At 40.7% G+C, this 18,618-nt stretch overlaps 1 protein-coding gene across 1 annotated transcript; it reads right to left on the reverse strand.

The window, feature by feature from the left end:
* Positions 1–6,488: 6,488 nt before the first annotated feature.
* Positions 6,489–17,921, reverse strand: urm1 (ubiquitin related modifier 1). Its single transcript, XM_058057657.2, has 5 exons — positions 17,867–17,921; positions 17,430–17,500; positions 9,998–10,079; positions 7,463–7,511; positions 6,489–7,193 (listed from the first exon to the last, which is right to left on the reverse strand). The coding sequence occupies exons 1-5, from the start codon at positions 17,899–17,901 to the stop codon at positions 7,125–7,127; spliced, it is 306 nt and encodes a 101-aa protein (XP_057913640.1). The 5' UTR covers positions 17,902–17,921; the 3' UTR covers positions 6,489–7,124.
* Between the last annotated feature and the right edge of the window lie 697 nt (positions 17,922–18,618).

Below are 18,618 nucleotides of genomic sequence, written 5' to 3' on the forward strand. Positions count from 1 at the left end.
AAGGCTTTTTCTCATAAATGTACTATTTTTTTCTTGTAAACGTAGGTCTTTATTTCAAAAATCTGAGTTTTCATATTTTTCCTGAATTGTCTAGAAAAAGTTATAAATGTACAAGAAAAAAGTCTTACATTTATTGGTTTATGTTCATGAACTAACTATATTTTTTGATGTAAATATACGTCTTTATTACAGAAATCAGATTTTTAAATTTTTTTCCTGAATTTACGAGAAAAAAGTCTTCAATTTACAGCTTTATTGTCATAAATTTACTATATTTATTCTTCTGAATGTACATCTTTATTCAAAATATTTTTGTTTTCACAATTTTTTACAAAAAAATGCATACATTTACAAAAAAGTCTTACACTTATGGCTATATGTTCATACATTTCATATTTTTTCATTAATTTTTCTTACATTTTTTCTTCTTCAATTTTCTTTTTTCATTTATGAAAAAAAGTTATATTTACAAGAAAAAAGTTTTAAATTGACAGCTTTATTCTTATAAATTTCATTTTTTTTTCTTATAAACGTACATTCAAAAAATCCTTTTCAAAATCTTCTGTAAATTTCTAAGACAAAAATGATAAATCTACCACTTTTTTCCTTGTAGATTTACAACTTAATTCTCAGATTCTCAAATGTTACCAAAAGGGCAGCTTTTGGCCATTTTCATTCACAACGATGTCATATACAGGAACGGACACGTTACACGTGTCACTACCTTTATACTTTTACGACAGAAAATCCAACTTTTAGTTTTTTTGTCCTGTCAGAACAGGACACGGCTTTATTTTCATAAATTTACAATATATTTTTCTTTTAAATGTACGTCTTTATCCAAACATCAGTTGTCAACATTTTTTTGTAAATTAATTAAAAAAAAAAAATAATTTACAAGAAAAAAGTCTTACATTTACGGCTTTATTCTCATAAATTACTTGTAAATGTACATCTTTATTCCTAAAATCAGATTTTTCCAAAATATTTTGTGAATTTACAATAAAAAAGAAAAAGTCATTAATATACAAGAAAATAAAGTCTTAAATGTACGGCTTTTTCTCATAAATGTACTATATTTATTCTTGTAAACGTACATCTTTATTCAAAATATCTGATTTTTCATAATTTTTCCTCAACAATTTTTCCTTCATAAAATTCTCATAAAATTTTGACTTCAGTCTTGCAATATTATAAAATTTCTGTTTTCATTTGTATTTTTTTTAATTGTGTGGTGATGGTGGGGGGGTACTTTTTCATTCAATTTGTGCATTAAAAACGCTAAAAGTCATCCAATGTGTGATAGATCAACACTTCATCAACACCTGATGCCCGTGTTCCTGTGTGAGAAAGTGATTAGCCTAAAGCTAATAAGCGCTAGGGCCATCCTTAGCAGCAACAAGTGCAATCAAGCCTTTGGGATAACTTGCAATGAGTCTCATTGTTGTCATTCAGCCAAATTGACTTTTTTTCTTGTTTATTTCTAATACTTTTTTTTTGTCATGTTTTGACTTTATTCTCATCATCTTTTCAATGTATTCTCATAATATTGGAACTTTTTCCATAACCTCATTTTCCAATTATTGCAACTTTATTCTGTTTTGTTTTCAAAAATAACATGATTTGTATTATTGAAATGACATTTCTGTCTGATAATATTTCAAATTGATTCTGGTCAAATTCGGACTCTGATCTCATAAAAATACATTTTTTTTTGTGATGTTTTGATTTTATGTTCATAAAATTACAGCTCTTTTTTCCATTTATTTTTGTAAATTTTCTTCTGGTAATGATGACTTTATTCCTGTAATATTTTCACTTTATTATTGTAACATTTCAACTTTTTCATCAGCCTAATTTTGCAAAGATTGCCACTTTATGTGTTGTTTTGATTCTCGTGATATGACCCATCCAGTCCAGGTACCAAGTCAGCTGGGGTAGGCTCCAGCATACACACCCTAGAGAGGATATGCAGTATAGAAAATGGATGGAATATGATAATTTATAAATATTTATCATTATGCGACCAAAATTAGGTCATTTGTCCTCCTAATATTCTCTTACTCTCATAAAATGACTTTTCATTTATTCCTGTAAAATTGCTGTTTTTCTCATGTTTTTCTCTTAATAATGTGCTTAATACCTCATAGAATATTAATAGTATATAGTATATAAATATTCTCTGAAAGTACAGCTCTTTCTTTCCCATTGCTGCTTTTTAAATATTCAAACTTTCTTCTTGTAATTATGACTTTATCATATTTTCATTTTAGTCATGTAAGATTTTTCATAAACATTTTCAAAAAATGACAACTTTATTTGTTGTGTCTTAAAATATTACGACTTTGATGTGATGTCATTTTCCACAATTTGACCATTTTAATTTATTTTTGTAAAAAAAAAAATTATTAAAAAAAATTAATAAAAAAAATATTTTTTTGATTTGTAAAATGTTTGTAAAATTTGTATTAAAACTTGTATTCTCTTAAATTGCAGCTTGTTTTTTTAGTGAGTGGCTGGGGCGAGTAAAAAATCATTAGAAAGTATTTCTATACACAAGGTTATTATATTATTATTATTAAATAATATTATATATTATATTATGGTGAAATTACTATACATTATGTTGACATAAACATAAAAATTGTGAGTAGTTTTTGGAGGGACGCCTGCTTCCTTCTCCCAGAACACTGCTGAGGTTTGCCCTTGAGCAAGGCACCGTGCACCACCTCCCGTACGCACATTCCGGGGGTGCTCTCTGCAAATGTTCTCTTAATGTTACTATGAATATTTCTTATGTTATGATGTTTTTTAAAATGCGACTAAAATGACCTCATGACAATGTCGTTCTCCAAAATAACTTCATATTTTTTACTTTCTTTGTTCACTTTTGCTGTTGGAACTTATTTTAGTGAAATAATATTTTTAGAATATGTAGCGGGCCAATAAAATAAGATAATATTCTACGCTATGCCGTGTACTGTATGCCACGGTGGTATGAATAGAGTGCTACTAGGCAAGGATAAAGGTGCTATGTGAGGTCCAACAAGAGGCCCACAGAGGCAGCATGGCGGCTGCCTGCTTTCTGCTGCGAGTGCCTGGTGCTTGCAGGAGGAACACTGAACACGTCACGCAGAGTCAACAGTGTCACGATTGTAATCTTTTGGCGTGGAAGGAGGTGGTGGGGGGGGGGGTGAGAAAAGAGGTGCTGTTGTGTCTTTAAGAGAATCTGCTTCTTCTGCTTCTCATCGCAGCTGTTGGCGTGTGACACAGAGGACAGGGAGATTCATGACTTGAGCGGTACAATGGCCATTTATCACCCGTGGTGTTATTCAAATTCAGTACCAAGCAGGAGGCTCTCCGCTCCTCCCCGCGCCTTGCGTCCTTTGCGTCGCTTCTTCTGACGTTTTTTTTTTTTTTTTTTGGTATTGTTGGGAGCAAGAAAAAGGCAAGCCGGGCACACACAGCAGACACCCCCGGTCAGTCCACAGCTCGCACACGTCAGGGGAGGACGGAGGAGGAGGATGGAAGGATGGAAGGAAGGACGGAAGGATGGAAGGGAGGCTTTTTTCGCAGCACGGGGACGCGAAGCGACAAGGACGCACTAAAACGGGAGTTAAGAGCCCATTTTGCCACATTTGGGACACCGGCACCTTCAAATGGATTTTTTTTTTTGCTGTTGCGTGGGGAAGCCATTGTGACGCTCTGCAAGTCAAAAAAGAAATCTCGAAATGGACTTAAAATGATGATTTCTTATTTGAAATCCACGCAGGGAGGAGTTGATGCTTTTTTTGTGAAGTGACAATGTGACTGCTGGGGATGGGGGGGTGGGGGGTGCACTGATGCACTGACCTCAGGTTAACTTTATCACCCTGGGGGGGGGGGGTGTCTAAAAAGTCGCACTGCTGGACAAAAATAAGATTAATAAGTCTATTATGTGCACAAAACGCGGTTCTATTTGAGAAGGGACGTTGGAGGCCTGCATGGTTTACGGGAGGATTGATGCCGGATGTTATTTGCAGCAGGTGCACCTCTTATATTTGGATTTAGAATAACACAATTCTATTATAATGGAAATATGCATAGAATGTATACCGCATTGTGTTATTTCATAATAGAAAGGGATTTTTATGCACAATATTCAAAGTATTAAAAAAACTAACAAAAAAGTGCTTAAGGATAGAATCCATTTTTAGAGGCCTGACTTTGATGGGGAAGAAAAAATAAACAAGGCAGGTGCACGTGCTGTTATTAAAAAGACACCATTTTGTATATATGTGCACACGTGCTGCTATAGTTCATGTTATTTTATGACATAGACGATCTTTGGAGGCCTGCTTTTAGTCAAAAGCCGCCTATAGAGCAGGTTGGACCCCGGTACTAAAATGTATTTTAGCATCATCCGCAGCAGGTGCGCCTCTTCGTACACAAAATAGCACAATTCCACGTGCAAGGCGCGTGTTATTCCTTGATATAAACGTGAAATTTAGGGATCAGTGTGGGAATACCGGATACTGGCGTCCCGAGTTTGGGGTCTTTTAGCGGCTGATTGTCCAAACGCAATTCTTGCGTCCGCTCCAGCGCAAACAAACCAAGAATTGTGTATGGACATCTGTTGCTGCAGACTCGCTGTCGTCCATCACGCCAGGGACGGGCGGGAAAGCAAGGTAAGGTAAGGTAAAAAAAAATGACGTTTTTAATCAACACTATACTCAAATAGCATTAAAGTGGCCCGTGAGGCGTTCAGGGAGCGTGGTATTATCGCAGCAGCATTGGTATTTACACTTTGTCGAACATCTAATCAAGGCTGTTTGCTTTAAATGGCAAATATCGAGCGGCAGCGTCGATGTATCGACTTTTCTTTGGCAAATAGTAGAAGAAAAGCAGGAAGTTGAGGGCTGACAGGCCTCGTGCAAGCAACAGTGACGCACATTCACGAGGAGACCACCCCCCCACCACCACCACCAGCTTACCCCCCCTTTCTGCTTCCAAAATGGACCTGTACAGGGCAATAAAACACACACACACACCAAAGATCGTTAGCAGGGATGCATTTAGCTTCTTAAATAACGACTCGCAATTGCTCCGTTTTTATTTTGTGTCATTAAACGCCTCAAAAATGTGAGGTATATTATGGACAATAAAATATTTATTTGTTCATTTAGTTTTCTTACTTTCATATTAAATTTCTTCGTTTTCTGCTCTTGACATATTTTATAAAGCAATTTAAAAGGACTCATTTCCATGAAAGGAGATATATTGACCAATATTATTTCTTTACTTCGTCTTTTTTATTTATATATATTTTTATTTATTATATTATTGGATTTTTATCAACACCCTCCCCCCTCACAAAAGGAATGACAGTATAAATACGTTTAAATGCATATAAACAAATAAAGAGTTCAGTATAAATGCACATGAACAAATAAAAACTATTTAAGTATAAATACATATAAACAAATAAAAACCATTGCGGTATAAATGCATATAAACAAATAAAAGGCGTTTTTTTTCTTTGAAAAATGTACACACCCCCAACGGACCGATGCATGCCAACATTGTTTACAAATGCTGTCGCTACTTTTTTTGTTTTTTGCCTGGTGAAAATGATATAAAAACATAAATAAAGTAATATTTCTACTAGGACTACATTGTGCATCTTTGCTTGAAGAAAAATAAAGTCGATTTATTTTTGTTTTGCGCAAAAAATAGTTTTGATGCCCGCTTTTTTTGAAGAACTACAAAAATCCCAAGGGTGTGTTAAAAAAGGACCAAATCCCTAAATTAGAATAACGACAGAAGCATCACTTTGCCAGGATGTCTTATGACGCCTGTCAATCAATCACGTGACATCAGCGACATTTCGAGAATTATTGCGGATGCGCACACGGGAGGTAACCCCCCCAACCCTCTTTTTTTCTCTTTAAACAAAACAAACACATTTTCGTAATCACACAATTGCAAAGTATCCACACGCGCGCGCAGGCGCACACGCACACGCACGCGGGGGCTCCAGTATTGTGTCTTCCCAAAGTGGAGCCCCTCATTAGCATTCCCTTTTTCCAGCTTCCTATTCTGGGAAGGCTTCCCGTTGCAAATCGGACTCTACAAGCGAGAAAAAGGCTTTCGGGTCGCCAGGGGCGCTCATAGGCGAGGGCAAGCCCGAGGAGACACCTCGACCTCCCGCAGTGGTGCTGAACACACACACACACACACACACACACCAGTACGCACTTCAGTACACACTCCTCGGCTCAGCAGGCCTTTAGGAGGCTAAAATGTCCCTCAAGTGTTATTTCATCAGATACAATATATAAATCCTAGCAGAGGGGAAATATTTCATTGTTACACACACACACACACACACACACACACACACACACACTGGACTTGTTAAAGATGGTGAGAATTTGTGAAGAAATTCAGGTGGACTAAGCAGCAGGGGGGGCCACTGCAGGCCGCTGGGAAATATGAACTACGACTAATATGGAGGAAATATGGATTCTGTATACAATCCACGTCTGGCTTGTTTGGGGGGGTCCAACTCAACATCTCTCATCATCTCGGTCCTTGGTCAAAATAATGGTGGGGGAATATCTGGCATTGTTGTAATTATGGTCACTTTGCCATGGTCATTTCAAAATAAAAGACACTTTGTACATGAACATCCTGTGTAGTCCTGTTTTATAAAGATTTCCAAAGTAAGACATAAAAAAATGACGTGTTGACGTATCTAAACACAGGGGGAGAAAATTATAGAAGGTTATATTTGGGGGCGGGGCTATCATTGATATAATAATGGAAATAAATCTACAAAAATACAAAGGAAGATATTGAAATAGATTTTCTTTAAAATAAGAAATAAGAACAAGGTAGTGTGCTCCGGGTGGGAAATCTACATAACAATTTGATGTTTCGTGCCTGTGGATATGGCTACGCCGCGTACAGTCCACGTGTTTGTCAACGCTGATAAAACCCGTTCACTTCCTGCCCGCTATCCCAGCCCATCATGTCAGAATAAAGCCAAGAATCAAAGATGCGGTCTCGTCCATGCCGGCTCTTGAGGAACATCCATCACCTCCTGACGCGTGGTCCAGTGTGGGGGGGGATTTGTGTGGGTTCTATCCTCCGTGCAGGGTGGAGATAAACACCACGTTGTCTTGGTCTTGCAGGCGGTAGTCCAACTCGCCCTGCAGGCCCCGTGCACAAGACAGGACAGATCCTTGTGTCAATACGTCCCATCAAGGGGATCCACTGACACATGCTGGTGTGTACATGTGTGTGTGTGTCTATGTGTGTGTACACAAGCTCGGGATCAAATGAAAGCCTTTTGTGCAAGTGTAAACGTTAGCCTTGGCGCTTTGTCGTCCGGTTGCGGCGTCCAATGAGGACAGACGCGTGATGGCGAGGCGACATAAAAGACTACACATGGAAAAATCAAACCCCACGCGAGGCTCACCATGAGCTCCCAGTCGGCGTCGTTGATCAGCACCAGGATCCCGGGTCTCCTGCAGGAGGAGGGAGGAGGGGGGGGGACGGTGAGGGATGCATGGGCAGGTAGAGGTGTACACGCTGGCATCCATCATGTGTCCCACACATTCACTTGAACAAAGGAGATGATGCAAAAACATCTTGTGGTCTTCATGCTATCTTCATAGGGAGGTTGCTGGAGATGTGATGATTCGGGAACGTGCATGGAAAAATGTCACAATGTCAACATGCTCTACTCCATGCAGCACGAAGGCTCGCTTTTTCTGGTATTAATATACGACTGAGCAGACAGATGAAAATAAATGGCGACTCTACATTAGCAAAGAACATTAAATGTATTAAAATCACATTTCAAATACTTTGATGTATTCTGCATATATTCATACTTAGAGGTGGGGGGGTATATTTAGGAATTATATGACATGAAGAGAAGAATAAAAAGTCATTAAAAAGCAATTATATAGACTAGGTTGTAATACTATTCTGCTGACATTACTTTATATTATATGGACATTTTTAAAGGCAGGAAAAATACATAAAAAATTGGCTTCCTTCTCACTGAACACTGCTGAGGTTTGCCCTTGAGCAAGGCACCAACGCCACCTCCCGTACCCTCATTCCGGGGGTGCCCCATCCCTCTGACAGGTCTCTACTGCCTATATAACTTTAAAAAATACTAATATACAATACAATACATAGAAAGAATATTCCATCAGTCACTCATCTGTCAGATCCCCCCCGCTTTCTTCGTCTCCAGCATGAATAAAGATTAGTATTTCCTGTACATTTATCCTGCCTGTTCACCCGGTGTGAAAAAACATTATACGTACGACACTCCTGCTCTGTCAGAGGATAAGAACACGTAGCAGGAGGGATCGGTGTTGCCAACTTAGCCACTTTGTTGCTAAAATTAACAAGCATCCAGACCTCTTCTAAATACTCCCTTTAAAAAATAAAATAAAAAAATTCCAGCAACAACACATCTGGCAACTTGGACGTGAGCACGTATTGCTCTTCTCAATTCCAACCCATTTCACCGTCAAACTGGCAAAAGAGCACAACAGGCATTAAGGAAAATGGTTGAATGGCCTTCCAGTGTGCTGCCCTCTAAAATCCAAACATTTAAAAGCAACAGTTATACATTTTTAAGCCCTTTCAAATCAAATTGAAATGACTTTTTCAACATTTTAAAAGGCCTTCAATGGAAATGATTGACTCACGACTCCCCTGAAACCGGCTCACTTTAAAGTGGATTTTTAAAGACCCTTAAATCGTATTTTAAAAGACATTTGATGAAATGTTGAACACAGTTTAAAAACTTTCTAATTTGTATTTTAGAAAATACATATTTTAATCAAATTTAAACGCAGTATATTTGACATATTAAGGCCTTCAATTCAAATGATTCTATTTTTCAGACCCTGCAAAAGCACTCTCAGGTGGCTCGGTCTGGTTTATGACATTAAAACGACGAACAGACGTAGGGGCTCACTTTAGAAGAAACGACATTTTAAGACATGTGATGAGATTTGAAGATATGGACATTTTAAAGCCTTCAATTGAAATGAGTGGATTTCAGACTAGCCTGCTAAAAGCACTCCCATGGGCTCCGTCTCGTTTGTGTTATTGAAAAAAAAAACAAGTAAATATATGACAGACGAACGTTTTGTCACATTGTCACTTTAAAAGTAATCTTTATACATTTTTAAGAGCTTTGAAATTCATATTTCAACAGATATCTGACATAAGGCCTTAAACGCTAAGGTTTGGATTTTAGACTTTTCAGGCCCTGCAGCTACCCTGCTAAAGCACTCACCAACGAGACCAGGGGAACAAAAAAAAACAAAAGAAAAAAGGTTCCCCGCCCACGTTTTCTTTCAACCGTTAAAATAATATGTGATGGGATTTTAAGCTATTTTAAACACTTCGAGGCCTTAAACTGCAATGATTGTATTTCAGGAGGTTCAGGCGGACATGAAAAAAAAACAAAAAAGACATTTCTTTGTATTTCGGAATGTAATTGTTTTGCTTTTCATGTTTTTTGCTAATTAATGCGTCACGGCCGATGATGCAAACTCTACGGTTATGTCCCCACACTAGCACAGTACACATACATACTAAAGGTACGGGGGGTGGATGGAACGGTAATGACACACATGCACACACATATTAGATGCCTTCTAAAGATGGGTCGGCCGGGGGCGGGGGCCATGGTGGTGGACAAAAGCACAGAAGACAAACAAGAGAGAGCGTAAGATCTTTCTTTGAGGGGTGAGGAGCGCCTTGATGATGCTCAACACAGAGCCGTCTAATCTAGCAGCTTTATAGGTGGGCAGCCCCATTCACTGGTCAGGTGATGCTATAAATAGTGGCCCACAAAAGGCGGCAGTAAAAGTCATCCAGCCTGCAAGGATGCTCGGGTCCACAATGACACACACACACACATACACATACACACACACACCATCACAGTAATCATGCGGTGTTATTTTTGTCCACTTACACGGACTCGCCCTGGACAAAGAGCTCGGGCCGCTCCTTCAGCAGGTTCTGTTGGATCCACGCCAGCAGCTGCTTCATGTCCCCTGAAAAAAAACACCCCCCCAAAAAAGAAGGGCAGACAACAGAGGTCAGGGGTGAGAGGTCAAGGTGCACGATGGTCGATGTGACGAGACGGAGGCAGCAGGCGGGACGTGGCGGCGTATGTGCGCATGTATATGGATGAGGGAAAGGAGGGGCATGGTAAAGGGGGGGGGTTGGAGGCTAAAGTCAACGGCCAAGGGTAAACAGGCCATCACCTTGAAAATAAAATGGAATCATCTTGATAATTCGTCCATAAAGCGGAATATCAGTGTACACACGATGGCGTCGGCGGCAGCCATCACGGAGCTTGAACGAGACGCCACCCTCGACTCAGACGGCGGTGACCTCGCCGACAAAAGGCCGAGCCGATCTCTGACCGAGCGACCCGCCGCCACAAAAGGAAACGACAATGAGCGCTTTTGGGATAAATCCCCCTGCTAAACATCGCACAATGAATACATTAGCTCATGGCTGCAGACTCCGTGCGTGTGTGTGTGTGTGTGTGTGCGTCATGTCAGGAGTTGTGTTAGCTAAAGTCGTATCAACGCGACACCAAATGGAACAAATGTAAGCAGAGAAGAAGGTCGTACAGATGCAGCCAACAAACATGGCTAAATGAAACCAATGTAAACATTTATTGTATGGAGTCTTTCTATACAGTCTTATTAGCTACAAACAGGATTCTATTGGGTGTCTGCTTCAGAGAGATAAAATAGAACTCATTTTAAACGAGACCTGTCAGGTGTGTGCGTGTGCGCATTATGAACCTATGTGAGTAATGTGGACTGCAGTATTGTATAGCATGGCGCCTTTTAAACCCCCCCCACACGCACAGAGACAGACACAAGACGGACATTTACCTCCCAAATATGAGTTCTGCTATTGTCAGAAAGGAATTAATATAACCAAGCAGATGTTTATTACTGTATGACATTATGTATCATATTATCTTTGATACGCTCCCATACGGTGCAAGGGTACCTAATACTGTGGCTCACGTGCAACAACAACACACACACACACACACACACACACACTATGGACATGCACCTCTGCAAAGGACAAAAACGGAAGTCTTTCCGTGTGTGCTTTTCGCCTCCATTACTCCCCAAAACACATTTTGTCTTTACATTTCCCCTCCGCCTCCCCTCATAAACCCCGCCCACCCCCGCCTGCAAACACACACCATAATTCAAACGCCTGACCTAAAATAGAAAAACGGCATGAGGGACTTTTTAGCAGAGCAGGATGCTAATTCCCAGCAAAGAAGAAGCCTAATGTATACCTGTGTGTGTGTGTGTGTGTGGAAAGGTGAGCAGGGTACTTGGGGGTGGTGGGGGGGAGAACAAGGACGCGGTGATAAAACAAAATGGACATGAGCGAGAAAAGGGGGGGCTGGGGGAGTGTGATGCGTCATGGCCTCGCTGTGCATCCTGGGATGGCGGCGCTGCGTGGGAAGGAGACGCCATGGGGTGGGGAGCGGCGGGTGAGGAAAGGGCGCCATTTTGACGCACATTTAAAACTGGCTTGGCTGTTTGTGGACGGCGCACCCTCCCTCCCCCCAAACAAAGTCCCCTCAGCAGCCGCCCTTTTCGGCTTCCTTTGAGCGATTATGACGGGCGCGGTGGTGGTGGGATGAGCGATCCATCTTTCGGCCCGTGTACAAATCGGGAGACCCCCAGACCGTTGGGGGGGGGGGGGGGGTTGCATGTATATCCGTGTGTGTGTGTGTGTGTGAGGAGTTAAAGGGAGTGAGTGGGGGCTGGGGATCTTTCAGTCGAGGGTCATCAATCACTGGCTGGGGTCACAGAGAAATAAGAAGGATTCTGAAGCAATTACATTTGCCTTCAACACCCCCCCACACACACACACACAAACCTTACTTGTAAATAATAGCAAATAGAAATGGGGGGGTTCAGACATGTTTGGATATAAATACTATATCACGTATGTTTAAAGCGATATCACGACCCCCCCCCCCCCATGCTGTATCGTGACAGGTTAGGATATGGCCCCCCTCATATAACGTCATGGCATCCATAAAGCTAGATAGAAAAGCCAAAATGAATAGCGACACGTCATGGCTGCCATTTTGATGCCAAGTCCTGCTCTTCTGTAGCTGGACAGGAAGGAGATGGGAGCGGCGAGAAGGTCTCCGATGCCAGAGTGGAACGTTATAGATCCTTCTATCACTCACTCTAAATGACGGAGCGATGAAAGTCCCGTCTTAGGAAGCATGGAAGCACTTAAAATGAGATTTGAAGTAGCCACCGCCATCTTTGGCCCCGAGGTGGATGAACACAACACGTAAACACACACAACGCACAAAGTAACCTTCCTGCTGCACCATGTGGCCACACACAAACACCCATGCCAAAAAACAGCCATATAGTCCTGCCACAAGGCATGCTGGGTAGCGAGTGGTCCTCTTTCTCCAACATTTCCTGTGTTTGTCATATTTTCAAAAAACTTGGATGAGGAGGAGAGAGAAGTAAACAAGGAGGAATTAGCTAGCATATTCTTGATAGCCAATGTTTTATTGTTCATAGTTCTTATTGCTGTTGCAGCGGGACTACCCAGCATGCCTTGCGGGCGTTTGGAAAGAACAGTTTGAAGTTGTGCGATTTATGTGATGCTTCAACTTGGTATGGATGTGTTGGGTTTTTTGCTTCGTTGCACCGTGAGCAAGTACGTCGTTCTGCTTGATGCCACCTATATCTAGATGGCTCCCCCGATAAATGTTTTAACCCAATGTGCCCCCCCCATCACATTAGAGTGAAATACATTGGCTGCTTATGTTGACTCCCCACAAAATGGCTGATGGACAGCGACAGAGACGGTGGGCTTGCATGTTGACTTGTGATGTGAGGACTGGGGGGGGGGCTACGGTGGATAGTGTGTTGGCCTCACAGTCAGGATGTTATGTATTTCTGGTCAAAACATAAACATGGCTAAATTAAGTAAAATACAAACATAAAGCATTTGAAAAGGCATCCAAAGATATTGTGATTACATTGTAATGATTCTATCATGGTTTTTTTCCCAAATATTATTATTTTTTTTTTAAATCATATGCGGTTCATTGTGGTTTCATGCTTGACTATGGCAAATGCTATGTATATATGTATATTTTGCCAAAATGAATCATTTAAGCATAAAATGGCTAAATGAAGTAAAATACAAATATAAGGCATTCAGAAAACGCATTCAAAGACACTAAGATGACATTATAATGATTTCTAATATTTTTCATTTAAAACAAACACAGTTCCTTGCCATTTCTTGACTATGGCCCGTTTAGTAAAAATGTGTATATTACAGCAAATGTTACACATTTACTTCCCGAATGAAGCATTTTCCAGCATAACAATTACTAAATGAAGTAAAATATACAGTAAATATAAAGCATTCAGAAGAGACGGGGCCGCCAGCATACACACAGAGTATAGAAGAGTGGAACCTAGTAAAAATTCAGTTAGATTACAATATATTGTCATACCTTTTTCATTGTACTTTTAAATTTAAACTACCAAAATATATGGTGGAATTCACTCATCATGATGTGATCTGGAACCAATACCCGCCATAAATGAGGGATTACTGGGATTACAGACCGTGTACATATATTTTTATACTGTTTATTCTGTATATTTTGTATTTTCATTCTTTTTTTAAAAGATGTGTCTGCACCTATTTCACCAAAACAAAATCCTAGTATGTGTTTGATCATACCTGGCAATAAACCATTTCTGATTCTGATGTGGAAACAGGCAGCACCAAACCCATTTATGGCTGAGGCACTTTGAAATAAATGGACATATTTCTCATAAGCATGACCCCCTGGAGCCCAAACGTCAACTTAAGCGGGCACGTTTTAAATAATAATGCTAATATTAAAAATAATAATGACAACACCACCACAGAGTCGGTCGATAGGATGCATTGAAGCTGTACAATTAAAGAAATGTCCCATTGATATGATATTATTAGTTATTTACAAACATTTAAGTAAAATATTGGGGTTTTCTATTCCCCCCCACCCCCCTTTTTTGTCTGGCCCCTTTAAAATGAACCTATATGTGCAACGTTTATATATGTATACACACACACACACACAGGGGTCAAGCAGTGCAGCAAGGTCATATCTCCTCCGACATTCTCCCCGCTGGTCAACTTTTGTCTCAGAGTCGTCGTGGTAACGCGGCCGTCAAGGCTTTGTTAGCGCACGTATTCCTCTCATTTCAAGCTGAGGGGACGCGAGCATTTCCTCTCCACCGCTAATCAGTCTGACTTGGCTTAGAGGGATTCCCCGAGGTTGACCGTGTTTTATTTCTTTTCAAGGACTGGGCCTGATGAAATGAGCGCCAGTAAAAATAAATAAATATATATATATATATATATATATAAGGGATTTGGTGGATGAACCCTAATTGCACTCCAGTAACACCTCAGAAGCCCTTTGAGCCTCTTTTATAGCCCCCTTTTACGAGACACACACACACACACACACACACACACACACACACATGGGCAGGCAGGGACAATGGGGGAATGCGACAATTGTAAAAGTGACGATGGACAAGGTGGCTCTTTATGGTAGTACACGAGGAGTAACAGTACTGCAGTGACTTGACGCTTCTAGAAGTAATACACCAAAAAGAACAGAAGATGGATTTTGTTTCCAGGAAAACTGTGTGCTTAAAAACGGACAATCCAAACCAGTAGGAGACTACAGTTCTGGAAATATGTTATTTATTTTATATTCTTAGCGACTCGCTTTCGGAAGAATGAATGAAATATCATTGCTTTGGATTTTTCATTCAATTCTGTTATTTTTACCCCGCCATAATTTTGTAATTTTTCTTTTGTGTTTTACACACAAAATCAAACATTTGTTCTTTTATAACTTTATACATTGGAATGATATATTCATATTCAAGGGCTGGTCCCCGTCAACTAAAAACACTTTTTAAAATGACATTACATAATGTTACACTGCCGGAATCGTGACGCTCATGACTCGGTTGCTATTTATTATTTGGAAAGAGTCATGTAACCATGGCGACGCGATTAACAAAAACTTTCAAAAATTAGGAACACCCTGTTCTATTTTTAGAAACAGCACATGCCAGAGAAAAAAACAGAATTTACAGACTTTTCACAGCCTTGTAGCTCAGCCATACGGTCACATAGAAATGTGATTAATGGCTCATTTTTAGATAAAAATCTCATCTCTTGCTGTGGCTAATTAGTTTTTTCGTTGGATGTTTACTTTTGGCTCCATCTTCGTCAGAAGAAGGTGTGCGCAGGGCCGAAATCCACATAGTCTCTAAAGCTAGAGCATAGGAGGCTGAAAAATAACTTTTTTTTTGCAAACAACTTCTCTTCCTGGCCACACCGTTTTAGCTAGCTTAATATATTTTGGTGAAAACGTAGGAATCTTTGTCCCCTTTCCAAAGATGTCCCTCTTATGTCTGAGAGATGTACGGATTGCCTTCTGTGGCCCCAAGAAGCGACAAAAGTCCAAAAATTCTCCCATTGACTCCCATGTTAAAGACGCCATCTTTTTTTCCTCAAGCTGTTCAATTGTCTATGTTTTCGACTCGTCCTATTGCGGTCATTTCTCTACCGATTTGCAAAACAAGCAGATGTATGCGAAGCCTCAACCATCGGGCCACTCACGGTCGTCTTGTGGTGTCAATATCTAGAATCGTTTCGCCGTAAGAAGCGTCTGTTTGACATGAGGGATTCAGCCTTTTCAGTGATTTGTGCTCATTCATTGTCAAGATGGCGGCCACCTGCTGCTTTTAAAACGACGGTGTGTAGTCATGTGCGATTACAATGATTCCCTTCCCAGCTGATACCACACATCTCATGTATATGGTAGATATTAGAAGTTGGAATTAAACACGGTGACTGCAGTCTCCTCAAATGACCCGAGTATCAAAATATCAACATTTTCATAGAATCCATGATAGAGCATTGAGCTGTGTTATCATCATGTCAGGAATCGATAGTTTGGTATCGACCCGCATGTCACTCACTCTCTGCTCTTTAGTACTCCATGACAGGGCAAGTGCTGCTTTCAATTGGAAAACAACACATGATCATGTGCAGACACCAGGAGTGCCTGGCCCCTTTCACTACTGAATGCTATGTTGCTAAGTGTTAGCATGTTAACTGTTTTTTAAGTTAATTTAATAATGTCTAAAGGCAAATACATTAGCGTTAGCATTTTAGCTAATTTACTCATGTCTGAAGGCAAACACACATATGGCATGATGTAGGGACACTATGGGACTGCCTTAACACTTTTGGGACTTGGTGCTTTCTTGCTAAATGCTACCATGCTAACTCTTACCATGTTAGCATTTTGACTTTTTTTATACATATCTAAACAAAAATTAACACATGACATGATGTATGGACACAATGGAACTGCCTTGGCACTTTGGCTCCTTAATGCAATCTTGCTAGGTGCCACCATGCCAACTGTTAACATTTAAGAATTTGGGCTATTTTATTCCTGTTTAAAGGCCTATAAATACACACATGGCATGATGTAGGAATGCTTTCTCTGCACTTTTGGTGCTAGCATGCTATGTGTTAGCATGTTAACATTTTAGCTCTATTCCTCACGTCTAAAGGCTAATACAGACATGACGTGATGCAGGGATATTGTAGGACCTCCTTGACGCTTTCGCTATAGAGTGCCATCTTGCCAGATGCTAGCATGCTAACAGTTAGCATGTTAGCTTTTTTGCTGAATTCCTCATGCTCAGCGGCGTGGCACAGCAGACACCGGGCCTGAGGTTCACAGCACAGGTTTCATGCCCATCAAAGTTTCATAATCTTATCCGGCAAAATCGCGGCTCCTTCACATTAAGAGGAGCCAGTTGTGGTGGCTCGGGCATCTAGTCTAGACGCCTCCTTGGCGAGGTGTTCTGGGCATGCCCAGCCGGGAGAAGGCAGACTTAGGACACGTTGGAGGGATTGTGTCTTAAAGCTGGCTTGGGAGCACCTTGGTGTCCTCCCGGCGGAGCTGGAGTAGGTGGCCAGGGACCGGGAAGTCTGGGCTTCCCTACTGAGACTGCTGCCCCCGAGACCCGGATAAGCTGAGGAGAATGGAATGGACTACACCTAATAGGTACTAAACGCCTATTACTACCAAACCTACTACTACTGCTAGCCAACTACTACACCTACTACTACAAATACGGAACCTAATACCTCTACACCTACTACAAACAACTACTACTACAACATATTACTACTAAATCCTCCTCCTAAACCTATGACCACTACAATAAATAACAGCAAGGATGAAAATAAATCCAGCCGGAAGTACTTACAAGGTTCTGTTTGGCTGGGAAGGCTGATGTGATGATCCTTGACGCCGTCAAAAAGCAGCTCTGCTCCACCTCTGCAAACAAACAAATCCAAACATTAGTAGTTCAATTCTTTACTCCAACATCCAACTACCTAAAATATCAACACAGTAGCATCCAATCTATGAAATATTGCATTTGAACAGATTTAGAGTGATGATTTAAGATGCCTATGAGAGAGCGACACAGGCTGTCAGTCGGGCAGACTAGATGGCTACAAACACTGCTAACGTCCAGCTAGCCGCCACACTTCTTTACGGCTCCTTAAACAACTACGATAACCAAACATTCCACAAATACACCTCCGACGATCACGTGATGTGGTTGCCTGCCCCCCGCCCTGTGACGTGACACGCTGAAAGACACACAAACTACCGTAAAAAGGCTTGAAAATCACCGACCCGAACTCCAGATGAATGGCCACGGGGGCAGCCATCTTGCCAGCACATGCAGGAAGTCAGACAGCCGGAAGTGACGCACTAAATAAGCGCCGAGGGAACATCAGGCAAAGAAACTTATAAATATTATTACAAAAATATTTTAAAGAAAAATATTATAAATAATTATATTACAAATATGATAACAATATAATATCATATAATAAATGTTTGATTTTGTAATCGAGCATACAGTATTTTTATACTAGTGTAAACATTTACACTAGTATTGTGTATAGCAACAGCAATATTGTATTATTGTTGATGATTATATGATTACATTTTTGTTTAATTTTGCAGGGGGGGGATTATTTGTATGTTGTAGAAGCTGCACATTAAAGTATGACATCTGTCGCCCCCCTTTAAATAGCCGCTCAATCATACTGGTGACAGTTCTGGCTGCAGTATATAGCATGTGGGGGGTGGGGCGGGTGGGATGCACTGAAGGGGTCGGTCAGAGGTTTGAATTGCAAATCTTCCTTCTGTCGGCGTCCAAGCAAACCTTCCTTGGCCGGCTCTTTGCTCCCTTCATTCATGTGCTAATGAGGAGTCAGTGCAGGGGCACACATAGACTGAGTGACTTGGGGGGGGGGGGGGGGTGGATGGGGTGGGGGCTATGCAGGCTGGTGATGATGATGGTTTTGATAAGTAATGAAGATGTGACGCAGGCCAGGAGTTATCACAATTTACAATTTCACAAGCCAGTGCCTAGCGTA

The sequence above is a fragment of the Doryrhamphus excisus genome, linkage group LG19, assembly GCF_037039965.1.
Source record: "Doryrhamphus excisus strain RoL-2023G ecotype Guam linkage group LG19, RoL_Dexc_Guam_v1.1, whole genome shotgun sequence".
Classification (NCBI taxonomy): Eukaryota; Metazoa; Chordata; class Actinopteri; order Syngnathiformes; family Syngnathidae; genus Doryrhamphus; species Doryrhamphus excisus.